This window comes from Lynx rufus, unplaced genomic scaffold (assembly GCF_022079265.1).
Source record: "Lynx rufus isolate CCGP_SWC_20201006 ecotype Redwood Valley unplaced genomic scaffold, mLynRuf1.p SCAF_34, whole genome shotgun sequence".
Taxonomy (NCBI): Eukaryota; Metazoa; Chordata; class Mammalia; order Carnivora; family Felidae; genus Lynx; species Lynx rufus.
In genome coordinates, this window is record NW_025814850.1 from 3,983,592 (window position 1) to 4,000,944 (window position 17,353).

The 17,353-nt window shown below is 36.5% G+C and overlaps 1 protein-coding gene across 1 annotated transcript in view; it reads right to left on the reverse strand.

The window, feature by feature from the left end:
* The window catches only part of LOC124522069 (uncharacterized), a 144,216-nt gene that overhangs the window by 35,810 nt on the left and 91,053 nt on the right, over positions 1 to 17,353 (reverse strand). Inside the window, exons 46-50 of the mRNA XM_047093256.1 lie at positions 8,805 to 8,858; positions 7,873 to 7,977; positions 6,685 to 6,738; positions 5,986 to 6,090; positions 176 to 229 (exon numbers count right to left, since the gene is read on the reverse strand). Of these exons, the coding sequence (XP_046949212.1) occupies positions 176 to 229; positions 5,986 to 6,090; positions 6,685 to 6,738; positions 7,873 to 7,977; positions 8,805 to 8,858 (372 nt within the window). The remainder of the gene's footprint in view (positions 1 to 175; positions 230 to 5,985; positions 6,091 to 6,684; positions 6,739 to 7,872; positions 7,978 to 8,804; positions 8,859 to 17,353) is intronic.

The following is a 17,353-nucleotide window of genomic DNA, read 5'->3' on the forward strand; positions in this document are numbered from 1 at the left end:
AGGTAAAGACCTAGTACCTCTGTTGCAAAAGCACAGATTATCAAAAATAAATAGGTTATCAAAGCAGGTAGAAATATTTAATCAATGAAAGGTTAAAATAGTGAAATTAACAAATAAAGGGATGGTAGAAAATATCATTTGAACCGTGTAAAGAATTAAGTAACTTTTCACTTACCTAAAACAGAACTCAATTCTTCAATCAATGTATCTAGTTTGACCTTCCCTTTATCTGTAAGTCAAGACAAAATTTAGACACTGAAAAATCCAAACTCAAAAAAAAATAAAGCATAAAACACTTAGATTATGAACTAGAGTAGAGCCTAGATGAAAGCCATTCACTATATCTTGTCCTTTTTTAAATTTATAATTCTTGGATTTTGATAGATAGCTCCATTATCTGCAAGGGACACTAAGATTGTTTGAATCATACAGTTTATCTTAGGTAAAGTGTTCTCTTCAGTCTTTTGGATTCGTTCTGTTTCGAGCTCCATGTTTCTTTACGAATGGCTGATAACACATGACTGGTATACATTTAAAACCATTGTTTGTGGTATTATGTTGCTTTCTATCATTGGAGAAAGACAAAAAATTTCAGGAAAAGGATCAATGAAGAGCAGAGTGTGTGGTAAAACTAAAGCTTTTAAATTCTGCTTGAGGGGAAAATGTCATGTAGGGAGTGGAAAGATGATTTGAAAGAGATTGGTTGGAACCAACAGTTTAGACATTGACATCAGATTGCCTGGATTTGGGAACAGAGTAGTGGGGAAAAAAAAGATAAAAATCTTGGCTCCACAAAATTTACATTAATTTGTTTTGTTTATGGCTGTATTCCTAAGGCTAAAATAGAGACTGCTAGGTGTTAGGTGTTCAATAGACATTATTACATGAATGAATAAATTAATTTATCATAAAAACGCTTAGCACTGTGTCTGGAATATTGCAAGACTCAATGCATATAAGGTAAGAGGGGTTCACTGAAAGTATTTTTTTTAATTAAAAGATTTCTTAATGTTTATTATTTATTTATTTTTGAGAGAGAGAGAGAGAGAGAGAGAGAGAGAGAGAGAGCAAGCAGGCCAGGGGCAGAGAGAGAGACTATCCCAAGCAGACTCCACGCTAACAGTGCAAGGCCTGACACAGGGCTTGAACTCAGGAACTGTGAGATCATGACCTGAGCCAGACGCTTAACTGACTGAGCCACCCAGGCACCCCCATTGAAAGGTTTTAATCGGAGGAATGACAAAGTCAGCTTTTCACTCTGGTTAGTCATTCAGGCTAGTGTGTACGGAATGAATTTAAGGCAGTGTGACCAGTGGCTGTTACACCAATCGGGAGCCTTCTGTAGCAGTAAGTGAAGGATGATGAAGATTCATCAGTAGGGTAGCAAAGTCAGAGAATATGTCTTTGGGATATATTTAGGAGGGAAAATGAGGGAACATAAGTCAAAGATAGTTTGTGGCTTATTTCATGGGCAATTGTGGGTAGATGACAGCAGCAGAGAAATAAGAAAATAACTAGGAATGAATTTAACAGGGAAAATAGTTTACTTTTCATATGTTGAATTTGGATTTCCACTGGGAAATCTATGTCTCAATACGGATTTGTTCATATAGGAGATCTCTTAATTGATCTCCGTTTAATCAACCTGATGGCCTGAACTATATTCATCATTCATACTGATGCTGATGGTATGCTAAACTTTTATATCTAGTAAGCTACACTTTTAGTAAGCCAGCACATTTGTGTTCTTATGGGTTGAGTTGTTGAACTTGTTTCCAGGCTTCTTTTTATAAAGAGTTGTACTTATTATTAAATTGATAACTTAATCATTATATAAACTGAGGAACTATAAACGGAAAAGGGAGTTATTACCATAAAAACAAATTTGAAAGTTTTAGAGAGTTTATGTAAAGGCAAATTGCTAAAAAATAGTTGTGTTGAATTTGGTGTGGATAAAGAACTATAAAAAAAAATTGGGGAAAGAATTGAGATCTAGATGGATTCTGATGGAAAATTCTGCTCAACGTTTAAAAAAGCACTTTGCTCCATTTAAGAGAAACTGAAAATGGGGGTGCCTGGATGGCTTAGCTAGTTAAGCATCCAATTCTTGGTTTCAGCTCAGATTATGATTTCACAGTTCATGAGGTTGAACCCCACAACAGGCTCTGTGCTGACAGTGTGGAGCCTGCTTGGGGTTCTCTCTCTCTCTCTCTCTCTCTCTCTCTCTTTCTCTTTCTCTCTCTCTCTCCCTCCCTCCCTCCCTCTTCTTCTCCCTCTCTCTCTGTCCCTCCCCAGCTCATGCACACACATGCATGCTTTCTCTCAAAATAAATTTTAAAAAAACTTAGGAAAAGAGAGAAACAGAAAATGGGAGTGTAGATGATAAATGGGTATATTTGTGCAAGAGAGCATGGCTATAGGGGCGCCTGGGTGGCGCAGTCGGTTAAGCGTCCGACTTCAGCCAGGTCACGATCTCGCGGTCCGTGAGTTCGAGCCCCGCGTCGGGCTCTGGGCTGATGGCTCAGAGCCTGGAGCATGTTTCCGATTCTGTGTCTCCCTCTCTCTCTCTGCCCCTCCCCCGTTCATGCTCTGTCTCTCTCTGTCCCAAAAAATAAATAAACGTTGAAAAAACAAAAAGAGAGCATGGCTACATTAAATTAAAATGGCATTGGCTCAATTTATTCATGGAAACAAAACATTTAAGGTATGTTTGTATATATATATATACATATGTGTATATATATATGGATATATGTATATGTATACATGTATATATATATATAAATTTAAGGTATGTATATGTATATATATATATATGTATACGTATATATATATATATATATATATATATATATATAAATTTTATTATTCCTTACTTTAACTAAATTTTTATATTATCAGATCTTGCCCCTGCCATGGTACATAAAAAGACCTCACTGTCCTAAACTGAAATGGATGAAATAAGTATAGGTTTGAGACAAAAGGCTTGAAATCTTAAATACATATGGTTAAGTGGAATCATACAGGAACAGTGTGGAAAGAGCCTGAAAATAGAACTGTTATATTACTATCATTTAAGCCAGTGATTTTCAAAAATTTTTACTGTAAACCATACTAAGAACTCTGAGCACGTGCGCACACACACATGTGATCATGAAGACTCATGAAACAATATCTAGCTTTACTATTTTATTCCATTTTATTAAAAAAAAACTCAACCTGGGGCGCCTGGGTGGCGCAGTCGGTTAAGCGTCCGACTTCAGCCAGGTCACGATCTCGCGGTCCGTGAGTTCGAGCCCCGCGTCAGGCTCTGGGCTGATGGCTCGGAGCCTGGAGCCTGTTTCCGATTCTGTGTCTCCCTCTCTCTCTGCCCCTCCCCCGTTCATGCTCTGTCTCTCTCTGTCCCAAAAAAAAAAAAAAAAAAAAAAAAAAAAACGTTGAAAAAAAAAAAAAACAACTCAACCCACTGGTTTGAAGTGAGAAAGAAAAGCCTGTAAGAAAATAAGCCTTGTGAACAAGACAAGGGTACACATCCTCACCACCTCTACTCAACACAATACTGGAAGTCTATTCTAGAGCAATCAGTCTAGGGGAAGAAAAAGCATCCAAATAGGAAAGGAAGAAGCATAATTGTCTTTGTTTGCAGATTATATCGTCTTATATATAGAAAGTCCTGAAGACTCCACCAAAAAACTGGTAGAACTAATCAATGAATTTAGTAAAGTTGCAGGATACAAAATCAGCATAACGAAATCAGTTGCATTTCTATACACTAACAATGAAATATCTGAAAAAGATATAAAGAAAACAATACCACTCACAATAGCATAAAAAAAACACGGTATTTGGGAATAAATGTGTGTATGTATGTATGTATCTGTCTGTCTATCTATCTATCTATCTATCTATCTATCTATCTACAAATAGGCTTCACAACCAGTGCGGAGCCCAATGTGGGGTCTGAACTCACATCCCGGAGATCAAGACCTGAACTGAGATTGGGAGTTCGACACTTAACTGACTGAGTCACCCAGGCGCCCCTTTGGAATAAATTTAAATAAGGAGGTGGAAGATCTATATAATGAAAACTACAAAACATGGATGAAAGAAATCGAAGAAGACACAAGCAAATGGAAATATATCTCATATTCGTGGGTCAGAAAAATTAATATTGTTAAAATGTCTATACTACCAAAAGTCATTTATAGATTCAATCCAATTCCTATAAAAATTTCAATGGTATTTTTTTCATAGACATACAAAAAAATCCTTAATTTATATGGAACCACAAAGGACCCTGAACAGCCAAAGCAATACTGAGAAAGAAGAACTAGGCTGGAGGCATTACCCTTCTTGATTTCAAACTATTATTACAAGGCTCATCAAGCAGTATGGTACAGCATAAAAATAGATACATGGGCCAAGAGAACAGAATTGAGAGCTTGGAAATAAAACTTCACATATACAGTCAACTGTCAACAAGGCAGCCAAGAATACCCAATAGGGAAAGGATAGTCTCTGATATGATGGTATTGGGAAAACTGGAGAACCACACGCAAAAGAATGAAACTGTGCCATAATCTTATACCACTCACAAAAATGAACTTGAAATGGATTAAAGACTTAAATGTAGGACCTGAAAACTGTAAAACTTCCAGAAGAAAACATAGGGAAGAAAGCTCCTTGACATGAGTCTTGGCAATTATTTTTTTAGATAGGACACAAAAAGCACAAGCAAAAAAAAAAAAAAAAAAAAAAAGAAAGAAAGAAAGAGAAAGAAAAAGAAAAGAAAAAATTACTAAGTGGGACTACATCACACCAAAAGGCTTCGGCCCAGAAAAAGAAACAATCAACGAAATGAATAGGCAACTTACAGAATGAGAGAAAATATTTTCAAACTGCATTTCTGGTAAGGGGTTAATATTCAAACTATATAAGGAACTTGTACATTCAGTAGCAAAACCCCCAAAAATCCAGGGAAAAAATGGGCAAAGAAACTGAATGGCCATCTTTTTAAAGAACACACACAAATGGCCAATAGGTCCATGAAAAGGTGCTCAAAATGACTAATCATCAGGGAAATGCAAATCAAAACCATAATGAGATATCACCTCACACTTGTTAGAATGGCTATCATCAAAAAGATAAGAGATAACAAATGTTGATGGAGATGTGGAGAAAGGGAAACCCTTGTTCACCGTTGGTGGGAATATAAATTGGTGCAACCACTGTGGAAAACAGTACAGAGGTTCCTCAAGTAATGAAAAATAGAGTTACCATATAATCCAGCAATCCCACAGCATATGATTCAAAATCCCACTTTGAAAGAGGATTTCAAAAAGATATCTGCACTCCCATGTTCATTGAAACATTAATCACAATAACCAAGATATGTCTCTGTCAACAGATGATTAAAGAAAGATGTGGTATATTATATACAATAGAAAATTATTCAGCCATGAGAAAAAAGGAAATCTTGCCATTTGTGACATGGAAAAACTTTGAAGGCATTGTGCTAAGTGAAATAAGTTGGACAGAGAAAGACCAATACTATATGATATCACTTGTATGTGGAATCTAAAAAAAACTGAACTCACAGAAACAGTAAAATTGTGGTTATGAGGGGCTGAGGGAGGAGGTGGGGAAATGGGGAGATGTTAGGTTAAAGGTACGAACTCCCATTTCTAATGTGAGTAAATTCTGAGACTATAATACAGAATGGTGATTATAGTTAATAACACTGTCTTACATACTTGAAAGTTCCTAAGAGAGTAGATCGTAAATGTTTTCACCATAAAAAAGAAAGGTGATTATGTGATGCAACAGGGGTGTTAGTTATGGCATAAACATTTTGCAATATACAAGTATATAAAATCAACAGGTTTACACCTTAAACTTACACAATGTTATATGTTGACTGCATCTCAATAAAGATGAAAACAATAAATATCTCTTAAAAAGTACAGGGGGAATGTCAGTGCTCACCATCATCTGGCAATCTTTCTATCAGATCCATGAATTCTCCTTCTGTGATGCTGATTCCCATGTTTTCTAAAAGAGTGTCCAGCTTATTGACATCAACACTGCCTCCTAAGTAAGGAGCAGGAAAGGAATATAGTAAAACAATCTTTCTAAAACTGGGACCGTGCATTCACTCTACTGTGTTATTTTTCCTCTTTATCAAGCATATGTTTTATTATCATAAGGAACATTTCACATATTTCTTAGCATTATTGTTAAGATTTTCAAGGCAAACACCAAAAATCCAGTTTTGTTCAGTTAATAGGACAATAAACTTCCTTTCACTTTTATGTTAGGATTCTGAAAAGCCAGAGCTAGAGGTGACTGACATAATATTCTATAAAACAAGAGGTATTTTTGTTGCCTGCGCTTTCAAATTATTTGCCTTTACTTTTGATTGAAATCTTTATCTGACAGCATTCATTCTTCACCTTTTGCTTCGTACTTTATTTTGTTTCTCTGGGGCTAAGGTAGGAAGATCCCAGACAGTTTAACACTTTCTGTCAAGTATTAGTGCAGGAAACTACTTGGTTTACCTGATAAAATGCAGATCTACTAAAGAAACATAAATAAAGACACAATTATATAGGAAAGGATGATTCCTATTTTAACAATACAACTAAAGGTTTCAGATTCCGTCTTTTCACAGTGCTTCTTACTCACGTTTGAGAGACTTTATGCCCTTCATCAACCTTTTCTTATACACTTCTCCATCAGCTACAAAAAATGGGTATTTTGAAAACAGAGTCAGAAAGAACGAGTTTAGAAATCTTTGAGTAAGGAACATTTCAAATTACAAACAGATAAATAGATATACCAAAATGTTTGCTCTCAGGGGTAAAGGAGTAAATTGGAAATCATAATCATTGAGATACTCTTTTTTGCTGTTGTTGTTCTGTATTGAGAATGTAGGGACAATAACATCCTCAAATACTGTTTGTGGGAGTTCAAATTATAAATATTCTGGAAGGCAAGTGAGAAGACAAAATATCTTCCATTCTGTAAGTCTACTTAAAGGAATTTCATCTCAAAAGATTTCAGAATGCTTACAAAGATTTATCCACAAGGCTGTCAAATAAAAAAAGGACATCTATTCAAAGATGGAAAACTGTAAAATATACATCTCATTTTTCACAGTAGCTATCACTTTGAGTTGGGAATAGAGAGGTTTTATTTTCACTTATCTACACTATCAAGATTTCTATGATAAATACACACGTTACCATTGTGAAGACATAACAGTTATAAATAAATTAATAACACATAAATATTATCTATCAATCTAGTATCTACTGTGCACTAGAAGGAAATGTATGAAAATATTAATAATGATTATCTTTGGGTTAGAGGATTAAAAGCATTTTTTATGAAATTTTTTGGTGTAGTTAAGAACTATGGCCTTTTCTCAATGTACCATATTACCCACTTATTGATAAACTATATATTCGATGCTGCAGAAACACACAACTACATTATTAGTTGGTGCTGGGAAAACTGGACACCTTCCTCTCTCTCTTTTTTCTTTTTTTTTAAATGCTTTTTTTTTTTTTACAAATCCAGCTGATCAGTAACCTGAGGGCTGAGTAATGAATTTTTCCTTTGATAGCAACTTATAACTGAAAAGGCTTAGACAGATGATTTTTATTTTTTTTATTTGTTCATTTATTTTATTTTATTTTTTATTTTTAGACAGATGATTTTTAAATCAAAATCCAAGTGGTGAGATTTTTCTGTGTATTTGCATTAGCTTTTTAACAGTTTTCAAGCATTTTTAGTTTATTTTGTAATTTTTCATATACTTCTACAAAACTAGTCTTTCTAAAACACCAAAATAGCACCCCTAAGACTCACCATCAAGTGGCAGTGTCTTCAGCAAGTTCAAATGTTCATTAGGTGTGAGCTTAATCCCCAAGTTTTCGAAAACACTTTCAAGTCTATTGGCATCAACTTTGTCTCCTTTGAAAGAAAAACGGATTGTTGACACATGGAAATTTTAGGACATTAGAATGATCCAAAATAATGAAAAGGCTGACTTATAAGAATACCATCGTCACTTTCATATTCTCATATATTCTAATAGTGTTTAAGAATAATGAGGCAAAACTTATTCCTTGATTCTTCATAAAGACAGAGTGGCCTCCGAAGACTAATGGCAAGACACCATAGAAGAAAATCAGGTTATATAATTGGCTAGTAATTTAGGATATTTAATCTGTTTTTCTCTTTTTAATGTTGAATCATGTGATTATTATTTAAAGCAGAATATTTTCTAAACTTATTCATCTTCCTATATTCTGTGCCTACCTATATTTGGCTACTCAAGCCAGTAGTCATTAACTCAAAAGCTTATAGGAGCCTAGACAAAGAAGGAATGAGTGAAACTAGCACATGCCTTGTCCCAAGAGAAAATACATCAGTTATTGTGGTGAGGAAATGTAGGGCCAGTGTTGCCTTATCTTACAAAACTTGACTGCAGACTGGATTCCATTCATGGGTGGCCTGTTTGTTAAACCTCTGATTTAAACACTGGTTAGGATCAATATAATACTGGCAGAAACTACAAAAAAATATCATTATTACTTAAATATCACCATTTTCTTTTGTAGCCAAATGCTAGATAATTCAAAGTCAAAGGGAAAAGTAAAGTTGAATGGAAATACTTCATGAAAATATGTAAAATATCAACATTAATAAATTTATGATATAATATTGGGAAAACACTATGCAAAATATAACATAGGGTTAGAATTTAATTAAAAATGTTTAAGTAATGTCTTACTCACCCGAAAAAGATTTCACTTCATTCATCAGCTTTTCCAGATCAACCTTGCCTTTAACTGTAAGGCAAGGAATAAATTGGATAGAAACATGACAATGAGACCAAGAAAATGTGTTGCATAGAGCAGAAAAACTTAGCAGTATTTATTTGCTTTAGAAAATTTAACCTTTGCAGGTACACACTTTTAGTTACAAAATAAGTCATGGGGTTGTAATACACAGTATGATGACTATACTTAATACTGAAATATTAATATTTGAAAGTTGTTAAGAGAGTAGATCTTAATTTTTTTAACGTTTTTTTCCTTAGAGAGAGAGACAAAGAGAGAGCATGCAGGGGAGAAGGGCAGAGAGAGAGAGAGAGAGAGAATTCCAAGCAGGCTCCAAGCTCAGTATGGAGCCTGATGTGGGGCTCAATCCCAATATCCTGGGATTGTGACCTGAGCTGAAATCCAGAGTCGGATGCTCAATCGCCTGAGCCACCCAGGCACCCTGAGAGATCTTAAAAGTTCTCATCAAAACAAAAAATATTTGTAACTATATATTATGATGGATGTTAACTAGACTTAGTATGGTAATCATTTTGCAATATATACAAATATTGAACCATTATGCCTGAATGTAATGTTATATGTCAGTTATACCTCAATATAAAAAATATAAAAACTGGTTACACACACACACACACACGCACGTGCACATCACACACAAGCGCACACACACTAAAACTTAACCTTTGCTACACCCTTCATAAGAAGGTAGACGAAGAGGGGCACCTGGATGGCTCAGTTGGTTGAGCAGCTGACTTTGGCACAGGTCATGATCTCACGGTTCATGAGTTCGAGTCCTGCATCAGGCTCTGTGCTGACAGCTCAGAGCCTGGAGCCTGCTTCCGATTCTGTGGTTCCCTCTCTCTCTGTCCCTCCCTGCCTCATGCTCTGTCTCTCCATCTCTCTCTCAAAAATAAACAAACATTAAAAAAAAAAGAAGGCAGAAGAAGAAAGATGTCAGCTTGAATGATAATAAGCACAATTATTTCCTGAAACAAGTAATACTCCAATATTTCCAATATATTATGCTCAGGGAAGAAAGGTGGCTAATTCCCGTCATTTAGTTTCTGAAAAGTGCTTTTTTCCCCACAGTAAAATAATACTCCATGTTGATGAGAAAATCTAGCTATAACCTAGTATTATAGGAAACACGGTGTAACATGTAGTTATTCATGAATTCAACAAACTTGTTTTTGAGTGCCTACAAAATACTCAAAGAATAACCAGAAAAGTGTATCAGTTACCAATAATGTTGCTAATTCTGTGGTGAGAATTTTTGGACCTTATTCTTTGTCTCTTAAAGTATTCTTAGCCACTAATAACTTCTGCGTCAATACCAACTACAGGTCAGGGCAAAATGGAAAATGTGTGCTGGTTTACCTGGGTCATTACAAGTAATCAAGTCTGTCATGAAAAAGAGATGGGATCCTTGGAGAGGATTACAATTTTTGGCCTGGCTTTGTACATGGGTCACTGTGGTTTTCTGTTCATCCTTTCCTTTGCCCATCTGGCTTATTACTGGGAAAATTCTGACCCAAGATGAAAGGGCTCTCTGCCATAGGCCGTCTAATTGGGAGGGAATTCTGTTCCATTAAAATATTCCAAGTTCCTCTCAGCAGAGGAGGAATCTACTAGTAAGATTTAAAACATCTGGGTGACAAGGGAATTTTTTTAAACTGAAGTTGATCATTTTCCTTTATTTATAATGTTATTCTTACTCTTTTGTATTTACTTTAATAAAAATTTTGGAAGGGCTTCTGTGAACATGGAGACTGGAACATGGCTCATATCCCTTTAACTACCACCTCAAAGCTGTCTGCCTTTGAAATTCAAATGCTGCTGGTCTCTCTAGGCTGCCAGGGCTATGTCAAACCTTCAGCTCTGGTTGTGTCCTGGAAGAAGAATGGGCATGGGATTCTTTCCCCTCTCAACTAGGGAAGCACCAGAGAGGTGTCAGAGTGCACGAAGAGAACTAGAAAGTAATAGATCTGGGGAAAAGCTTGGCATTTAGAATCCTGAAGACCCTGGTGAAGATCAGTAGAGGCCAGCATGAGGGCATTCCAATTCCTCTGACTCCTAAAAGAGCACGAAGGAAGAAGATAGGTGGGCAGAAACATATATGCTCCTGAGGTGGTAGAAATACAGAGATGTCAAAACAGATGCTTCCTTATTTTCTAGAAGCTTGAAAGTAATCTTTTATGGAATATGTAATATTAAGTGTTAAATAAAGAATCTTGAAATAGAAAGGAAATTATTTAAGATAGTTTTTTTTTTATTATTGAGAGAGAGAGAAACACACACACACACACACACACACACACACACACACACACACACAGCAAGCAGAGAAGGGGCAGAGGGAGAGGGAGAGAATCTTAAGAAGGCTCTGTGCTCAGTGCAGAGCCCAATGCTGGGCTCAATCTCACAACTGTGAGATCATGACCTGAGGAGAAATCAAAAGTTGGATGCTTAACTGAATGAGCCACCCAGACACCCCTAAGAGAAATGTTATGAGTTGTTTGTTTGTGGGAGTTAAAACTGTATGGTTGGGGAAGTAAAAGACATTCCCAAGGTCTCATGGTGGGGAGTGGGGGAAATGGTAGGAGGAATAAGAGTCTTCTAAAAGTTTGCCCGTATTGTGATTGTGTGGGGGGTGAGAGGGAAGGGATAAAAGTGAAATGAAATATTTGATCGGAAAGGCTATCTTGATGGAGAATAAAGTAGTATTTTATTGCCAGTAATAGTTATTATATGTAAGTATGACAGTGAATGGGAGGAAAAGAAATGTAAGACTTGATGAAATGTGACCCTCCTCTGAAACTTCAGAATTAATTAGGAAGAAAACAAACATAATGAATGACAACTTGAACAAACCAGTGATAATAAGCCTAAGAAAAAAGAAAAAAAAACAGAAAATAAATAATAAACATAAGATTAAATAAGTAAAATTAAATATATCCAGTATTACACCAAATCGGAACAAACTGAAATTTCTCATTAAAAAAGGAACGATAGGGGCGCCTGGGTGGCTCAGTCGGTTGAGCGTCCGACTTTGGCTCAGGTCATGATCTCCTGGTCTGTGAGTTGGAGCCCCTCGTGGGGCTCTGTGCTGACCGCTCAGAGCCTGGAGCCTGTTTCAGATTCTGTGTCTCCCTCTCTCTCTGCCCCTCCCCCGCTCATGCTCCATCTCTCTCTCTCTCTCTCTGTCAAAAATAAATAAACATTACAAAAAAATTAAAAAAAAAAGGGAATGATAGGGGCACCTGGGTGGCTTGGTTAAGTGTCTGACTTCGGCTGAGGTCATGATCTTGCAGTTCGTGAATTCGAGACCCGCATCAGGCTCTGTGCTGACAGCTCAGAGCCTGAAGCCAGCTTCGGATTCTGTGTCTCCCTTTCTCTCAGCCCCTCCCATGCTTGTGCTCTGTCTGTCTCTCTCTCTCTCAAGAATGAATAAACTTAAAAAAAATTTTTTTAAATAAAAAAAATAAAAAAGGAACAATTGTCAGATGGGTTCCTTAAAAACCCAGCTATATGATGATTTCGCAAAATATATTTCAACCAAATGATAAGAAGATTGAAAACAGAGGAAAGGGCAAAGATATATGAGGCATATATACAAGCAAAAAGAAACCAGTACCATCAGTTATTAATATCAAAGTATAACTTAGAGTCAAATCATTAAACAGATATAAAGGGGGACATCAAAAGGTATAGTTTATGAATAATATTATAACAGTCATAAACCTATAAACAAAGATTACTATTTTATCAACATTTATTTAGAATTCGAATATGGATTATGGTCTGATTCAATTTTCTTTTTTTCTGGTTAAGTATTTAATCGTATTTGTTTTCGTTTTTAAAATTTATTAATTTTTTAAAAATTTACATCCAAGTTAGTCAATGTATAGTGCAATAATAATTTCAGGAGTAGATTCCAGGGATTCATCCCCTACATATAACACCTAGTGCTCATCTCAACAAGTGTCTGCCTTAATGTCCCTGGCCCAATTAGCCCATCCCCCCACCCACAACTCCTCCACCAACTCTCAGTTTGTTCTCTGTATTTAAGAGTCTCTTATGGTTTGTCCCCCTCCTTGTTTTTATATTATTTTTGCTTCCCTTCTCTTGTGTTCATCTGTTTTCTATCTTAAATTCCACATATGAGAGAAGTCATATGATATTTGTCTTTCTCTAATTTCACTTAGCATAATACACTCTAGTTCCATCCACGTTATTGCAAATGGCAATGGCAAGATTTCATTCTTTTTTGATCACTGAGTAACACTCCATTACACACACACACACACACACACACACACACACACACGTACTACATCTTCTTTATTCATTTACGTGTCGATGGATGTTTGGGCTCTTTCCATACTTTGACTATTGTTGATAGCACTGCTATAAACACTGGGGTGTATGTGCCCCTTCGAAAAGCATTCCTGTATCCTTTGGATAAATACCTAGTAGTGCAGTTGCTCAGCTGTAGGGTAGTTCCATTTTTCTTTTTTTTTGAGGAAACTCCATACTGTTTTCCAGAATGCCTGCACCATTCTGGAAATGGTGGCACTCCCACCAGCAGTGCAAAAGGGTTCCTCTTTCTCCACATGCTCACCAACATCTGTCATTGCCTGAGTTGTTAATTTTAGCCATTCTGACAGGTGTGAGGTAGTATCTCATAGTGGTTTTGATTTGTATTTCCCTGATTATGAGTGACGCTGAGTATCTTTTTAAGCCTGTTAGCCATCTGGATGTCTTCTTTGGAAAAATGTCTATTCATGTCTTTTGTCTGTTTTTTCACTGGATTATTTATTTTTTGGGTGTTGAGTTTGATAAGTTCTTTGTAGATTTTGGATACTAACTCTTTATCTGATATGTCGTTTGCAAATATCTTCTCCCATTCCGTCAGTTGCCTTTTAGTTGTGCTGACTGTTTTCCTTGCCGTGCTTCATGAGGTCCCAATAGTTCATTTTTGCTTTTGTTTCCCTTGCCTCTGGAGACATGTCAAGTAAGAAGTTGCTGTAGCTGAGGTCAAAGAGGTTTTTTTTCCCACTTTCTCCTCTAGGATTTTGATGGCTTCCTGTCTTTCGTCCATTTTGAGTTTATTTTTGTGTGCGGTATAAGAAAGTGGTCCAGGTTTTTTCTTCTGAATGTCGCTGTCCAGGTTTCCTAACACCATTTGCTAAAAACATTGTCTTTATTCCATTGGATATTCTTTCCTGCCTTGTCAAAGATTCGTTGGCCATATGTTTGTGGGTCCATTTCTGGTTCTCTATTCTGTTCCATTGATCTATGTGTCTGTTTTTGTGCCAATACCATACTGTCTTGATGATTACATGTTTGTAATACAGCTTGAAGTCTGGACTTGTGATGCCTCCAGCTTTGGTTTTCTTTTTCAGGATTGCTTTGGCTATTTGGGGTCTTATCTGGTTCCATACAAATTTTAGGGTTGTTTGTTCTAGCTCTGCGAAGCATGCTGGTGTTATTTTGATAGGGATTGCACTGAATATGTACATTGCTTTGGGTAGTATCAACATTTTAACAATATTTTTTCTTCCAATCCAGGAGCATGGATATTTTTCCTTTTGTGTGTGTGTTTTCTTCAATTTCTTTCATAAGCTTCCTATAGTTTTCAGCGTATAGATTTTTCACATCCTCGGTTAGGTTTATTCTTCAGTATTTTATGGTTTTTGGTGCAACTGTAAGTGGGATCGAGTTCTTGATTTCTCTTTCTGCTGCTTCATTATTGTGTAGTGAAATGCAAGTGATTTCTGTGCATTGATGTTATATCCTGCGACTTTGCTGAATTCATGGGTCAGTTCTAGCAGTTTTGGGGGGAAATCTTTTGGGTTTTCCACATAGAGTATCATGTCATCTTTGAAGAGTGAAAGTTTTACTTCCTCCTTGCTGATTTGGATGCTTTTATTTCTTCATGTTTTCTGATTGCTGAGGCTATGACTTCCAATACTATGTTGAATAACAGTGGTGAGAGTGGACACCCCTGTCGTGTTGCTGACCTTAGGGGGAAAGCTCTCAGTTTTTCTCCATTGAGGATGATATTGGCAGTGGATCTCTCATATATGGCTTTTATGATCTTGAGGTATGATCCTTCTATCCCTACTTCCTTTAGGGTTTTTTATCAAGAAAGGATGCTGTATTTTGTTGGGGCGCCTGGGTGGCGCAGTCGGTTAAGCGTCCGACTTCAGCCAGGTCACGATCTCACGGTCCGTGAGTTCGAGCCCCGCGTCGGGCTCTGGGCTGATGGCTCGGAGCCTGGAGCCTGTTTCCGATTCTGTGTCTCCCTCTCTCTCTGCCCCTCCCCCGTTCATGCTCTGTCTCTCTCTGTCCCAAAAATAAATAAACGTTGAAAAAAAAAATTAAAAAAAAAAAAAAAGAAAGGATGCTGTATTTTGTCAAATGCTTTCTTTGCATCTATTGAGAGGATCATGTGGTCCTTATCCTTTCATTTATTAATGTGATGTATCACATTGATTTGTGGATATTGAACCAGTCCTGTATCCCAGGTATAAATCCCACTTGATTGTGATGAATAACTCTTTTAATGTATTGTTGGATCTGGTTGGCTAGTATCTTGTTGAGAATTTTTGCATCCATGTTCATCAGGGAAATTGGTCTGTAGTTCTTTTTTTAGTGGGGGCTTTGCCTGGTTTTGAAATCAAGGTAATGCTGGCCTCGTAGAATGAGTTTGGAAGTTTCCCTTCCATTATTATTTTTTTTTTTTCCTTTGGAACGGCTTCAAAGGAATAGGTGTTAACTCTTCTTTAAATGTTTGGTAGAATTCCCCTGGAAAGCCATCCAGCCCTGGACTCCTGTTTTTTGGGAGATTTTTGATTACTGATTCAATTTCTTTACCAGTTATGGGTCTGTTCAAATTTCCTTTTCTTCCTGCTTCAGTTTTGGTAGTTTATTTGTTTCTAGGAATTTGTCCATTTCTTCCAGATTGCCCAAATTGTTGGCATGTAATTGCTCATGATATTCTTATTATTGCTTGTATTTCTGCAGTGTTGGTTGTGGTCTCTTCTCTTTCATTCATGATTTAATTTATTTGGGTCCTTTCCTTTTTCTTTTTGATCAGTCTGGCTAGAGTTTTATCCATTTTGTTAATTCTTTTAAAGAACCACCTCCTGGTTTCATTGATCTGTTCTGGTTTTTTGTATTTCAATATCATTGATTTCTGCTCTAATCTTTATTATCTCCATTTTTCTGCTGGTTTAGGGTTTGTTTTTTTTTTCATTTTTTTGTTTTTGTTTTTGTTTGTTTGTTTTTGCTGTTCTTTTCCCAGCTCTTTTAGGTGTAACGTTAGGTTGTGCATTTGAGACCTTCCTTCCTTCTTTAGGAAGGCCTGGATTGCCATATATTTCCCTCCAGTGACTGCCTTTGCTCCATCCCAGAGGTTTTAGACTGTCGTGTTTTCATTTTCATTGGCTTCCATGTACTTTTTAATTTCCTCTTTAAATTCCTGGTTAACCCATTCATTCTTTAGTTAGGATGTTCTTTAACTCCAAGTATTCATGGTCTTTCCAAACTTTTTCTTTTAGTTGATTCTGAGTTTCATAGCATTGTGGTGTGCAATCATGCAAGGTATGACTTTGATCTTTCTGTACTCATTGAGGGCTGATTTGTGTCCCAGCATGTGATCTACTCTGGAGAATGATCCATGTGCACTCGAGAAGAATGTGTATTCTGCTGCTTTAGGATGAAGAGTTCTGAATATATCTGTTAAGTCCATTCAGTCCAGTGTGTCATTCAAAGCCATTGGTTCCTTGTTGATTTTCTGCTGACGTGATATGTCCATTGTTGTGAGTGGGGTGTTGAAGTCTCTTACTATTACGGTATTATTATCAATGAATTTATGTTTGTGATTGATTTACATATTTGGGTGGAAACGTTGGTGACACAAATATTTACAACTGTTAGATCTTCTTGGTGGACAGACTCCTTAATTACGATATAATGACCTTCTTCATCTCTTGTTACGGCGTTTACTTTAAAATCTAGTTTGTCTGATATAAGTATGTCTACTCCAACTTTCTTTTGATGACCATTAGCATGATAGATGGTTCTCCATTCCCTTACTTTCAATCTGTCAGTGTGTTTAGGTCTAAAATGAGTCTCTTATAAACAGCATAGAGAAGGATCTTTTTTCTTATCCATTCTGATACCCTATGTCTTTTGATCGGAGTGTTTAGTCCATTGATATTTAGAGTGAGTACTGAAAGATATGAATTTAGAGCCATCGTGTTACCTGTAGAATTGGTGTTTCTGGTGATAATCTCTGGTCCTTTCCATTCTTTGTTGCTTTTGGTCTTTTTTTGTTTTATCTTTTCTCCAAAGAGCCCCCTTAAAATTTCTTGCAGGGCTGGTTTAGTGGTCACAAACTCCTTTAGTTATGTTTGTCTGGGAAACCCTTTCTCTCTCCTTCTATTTTGAATGACAGCCTTGCTGGATAAATAATTCTTTGCTGTGTATTTTTC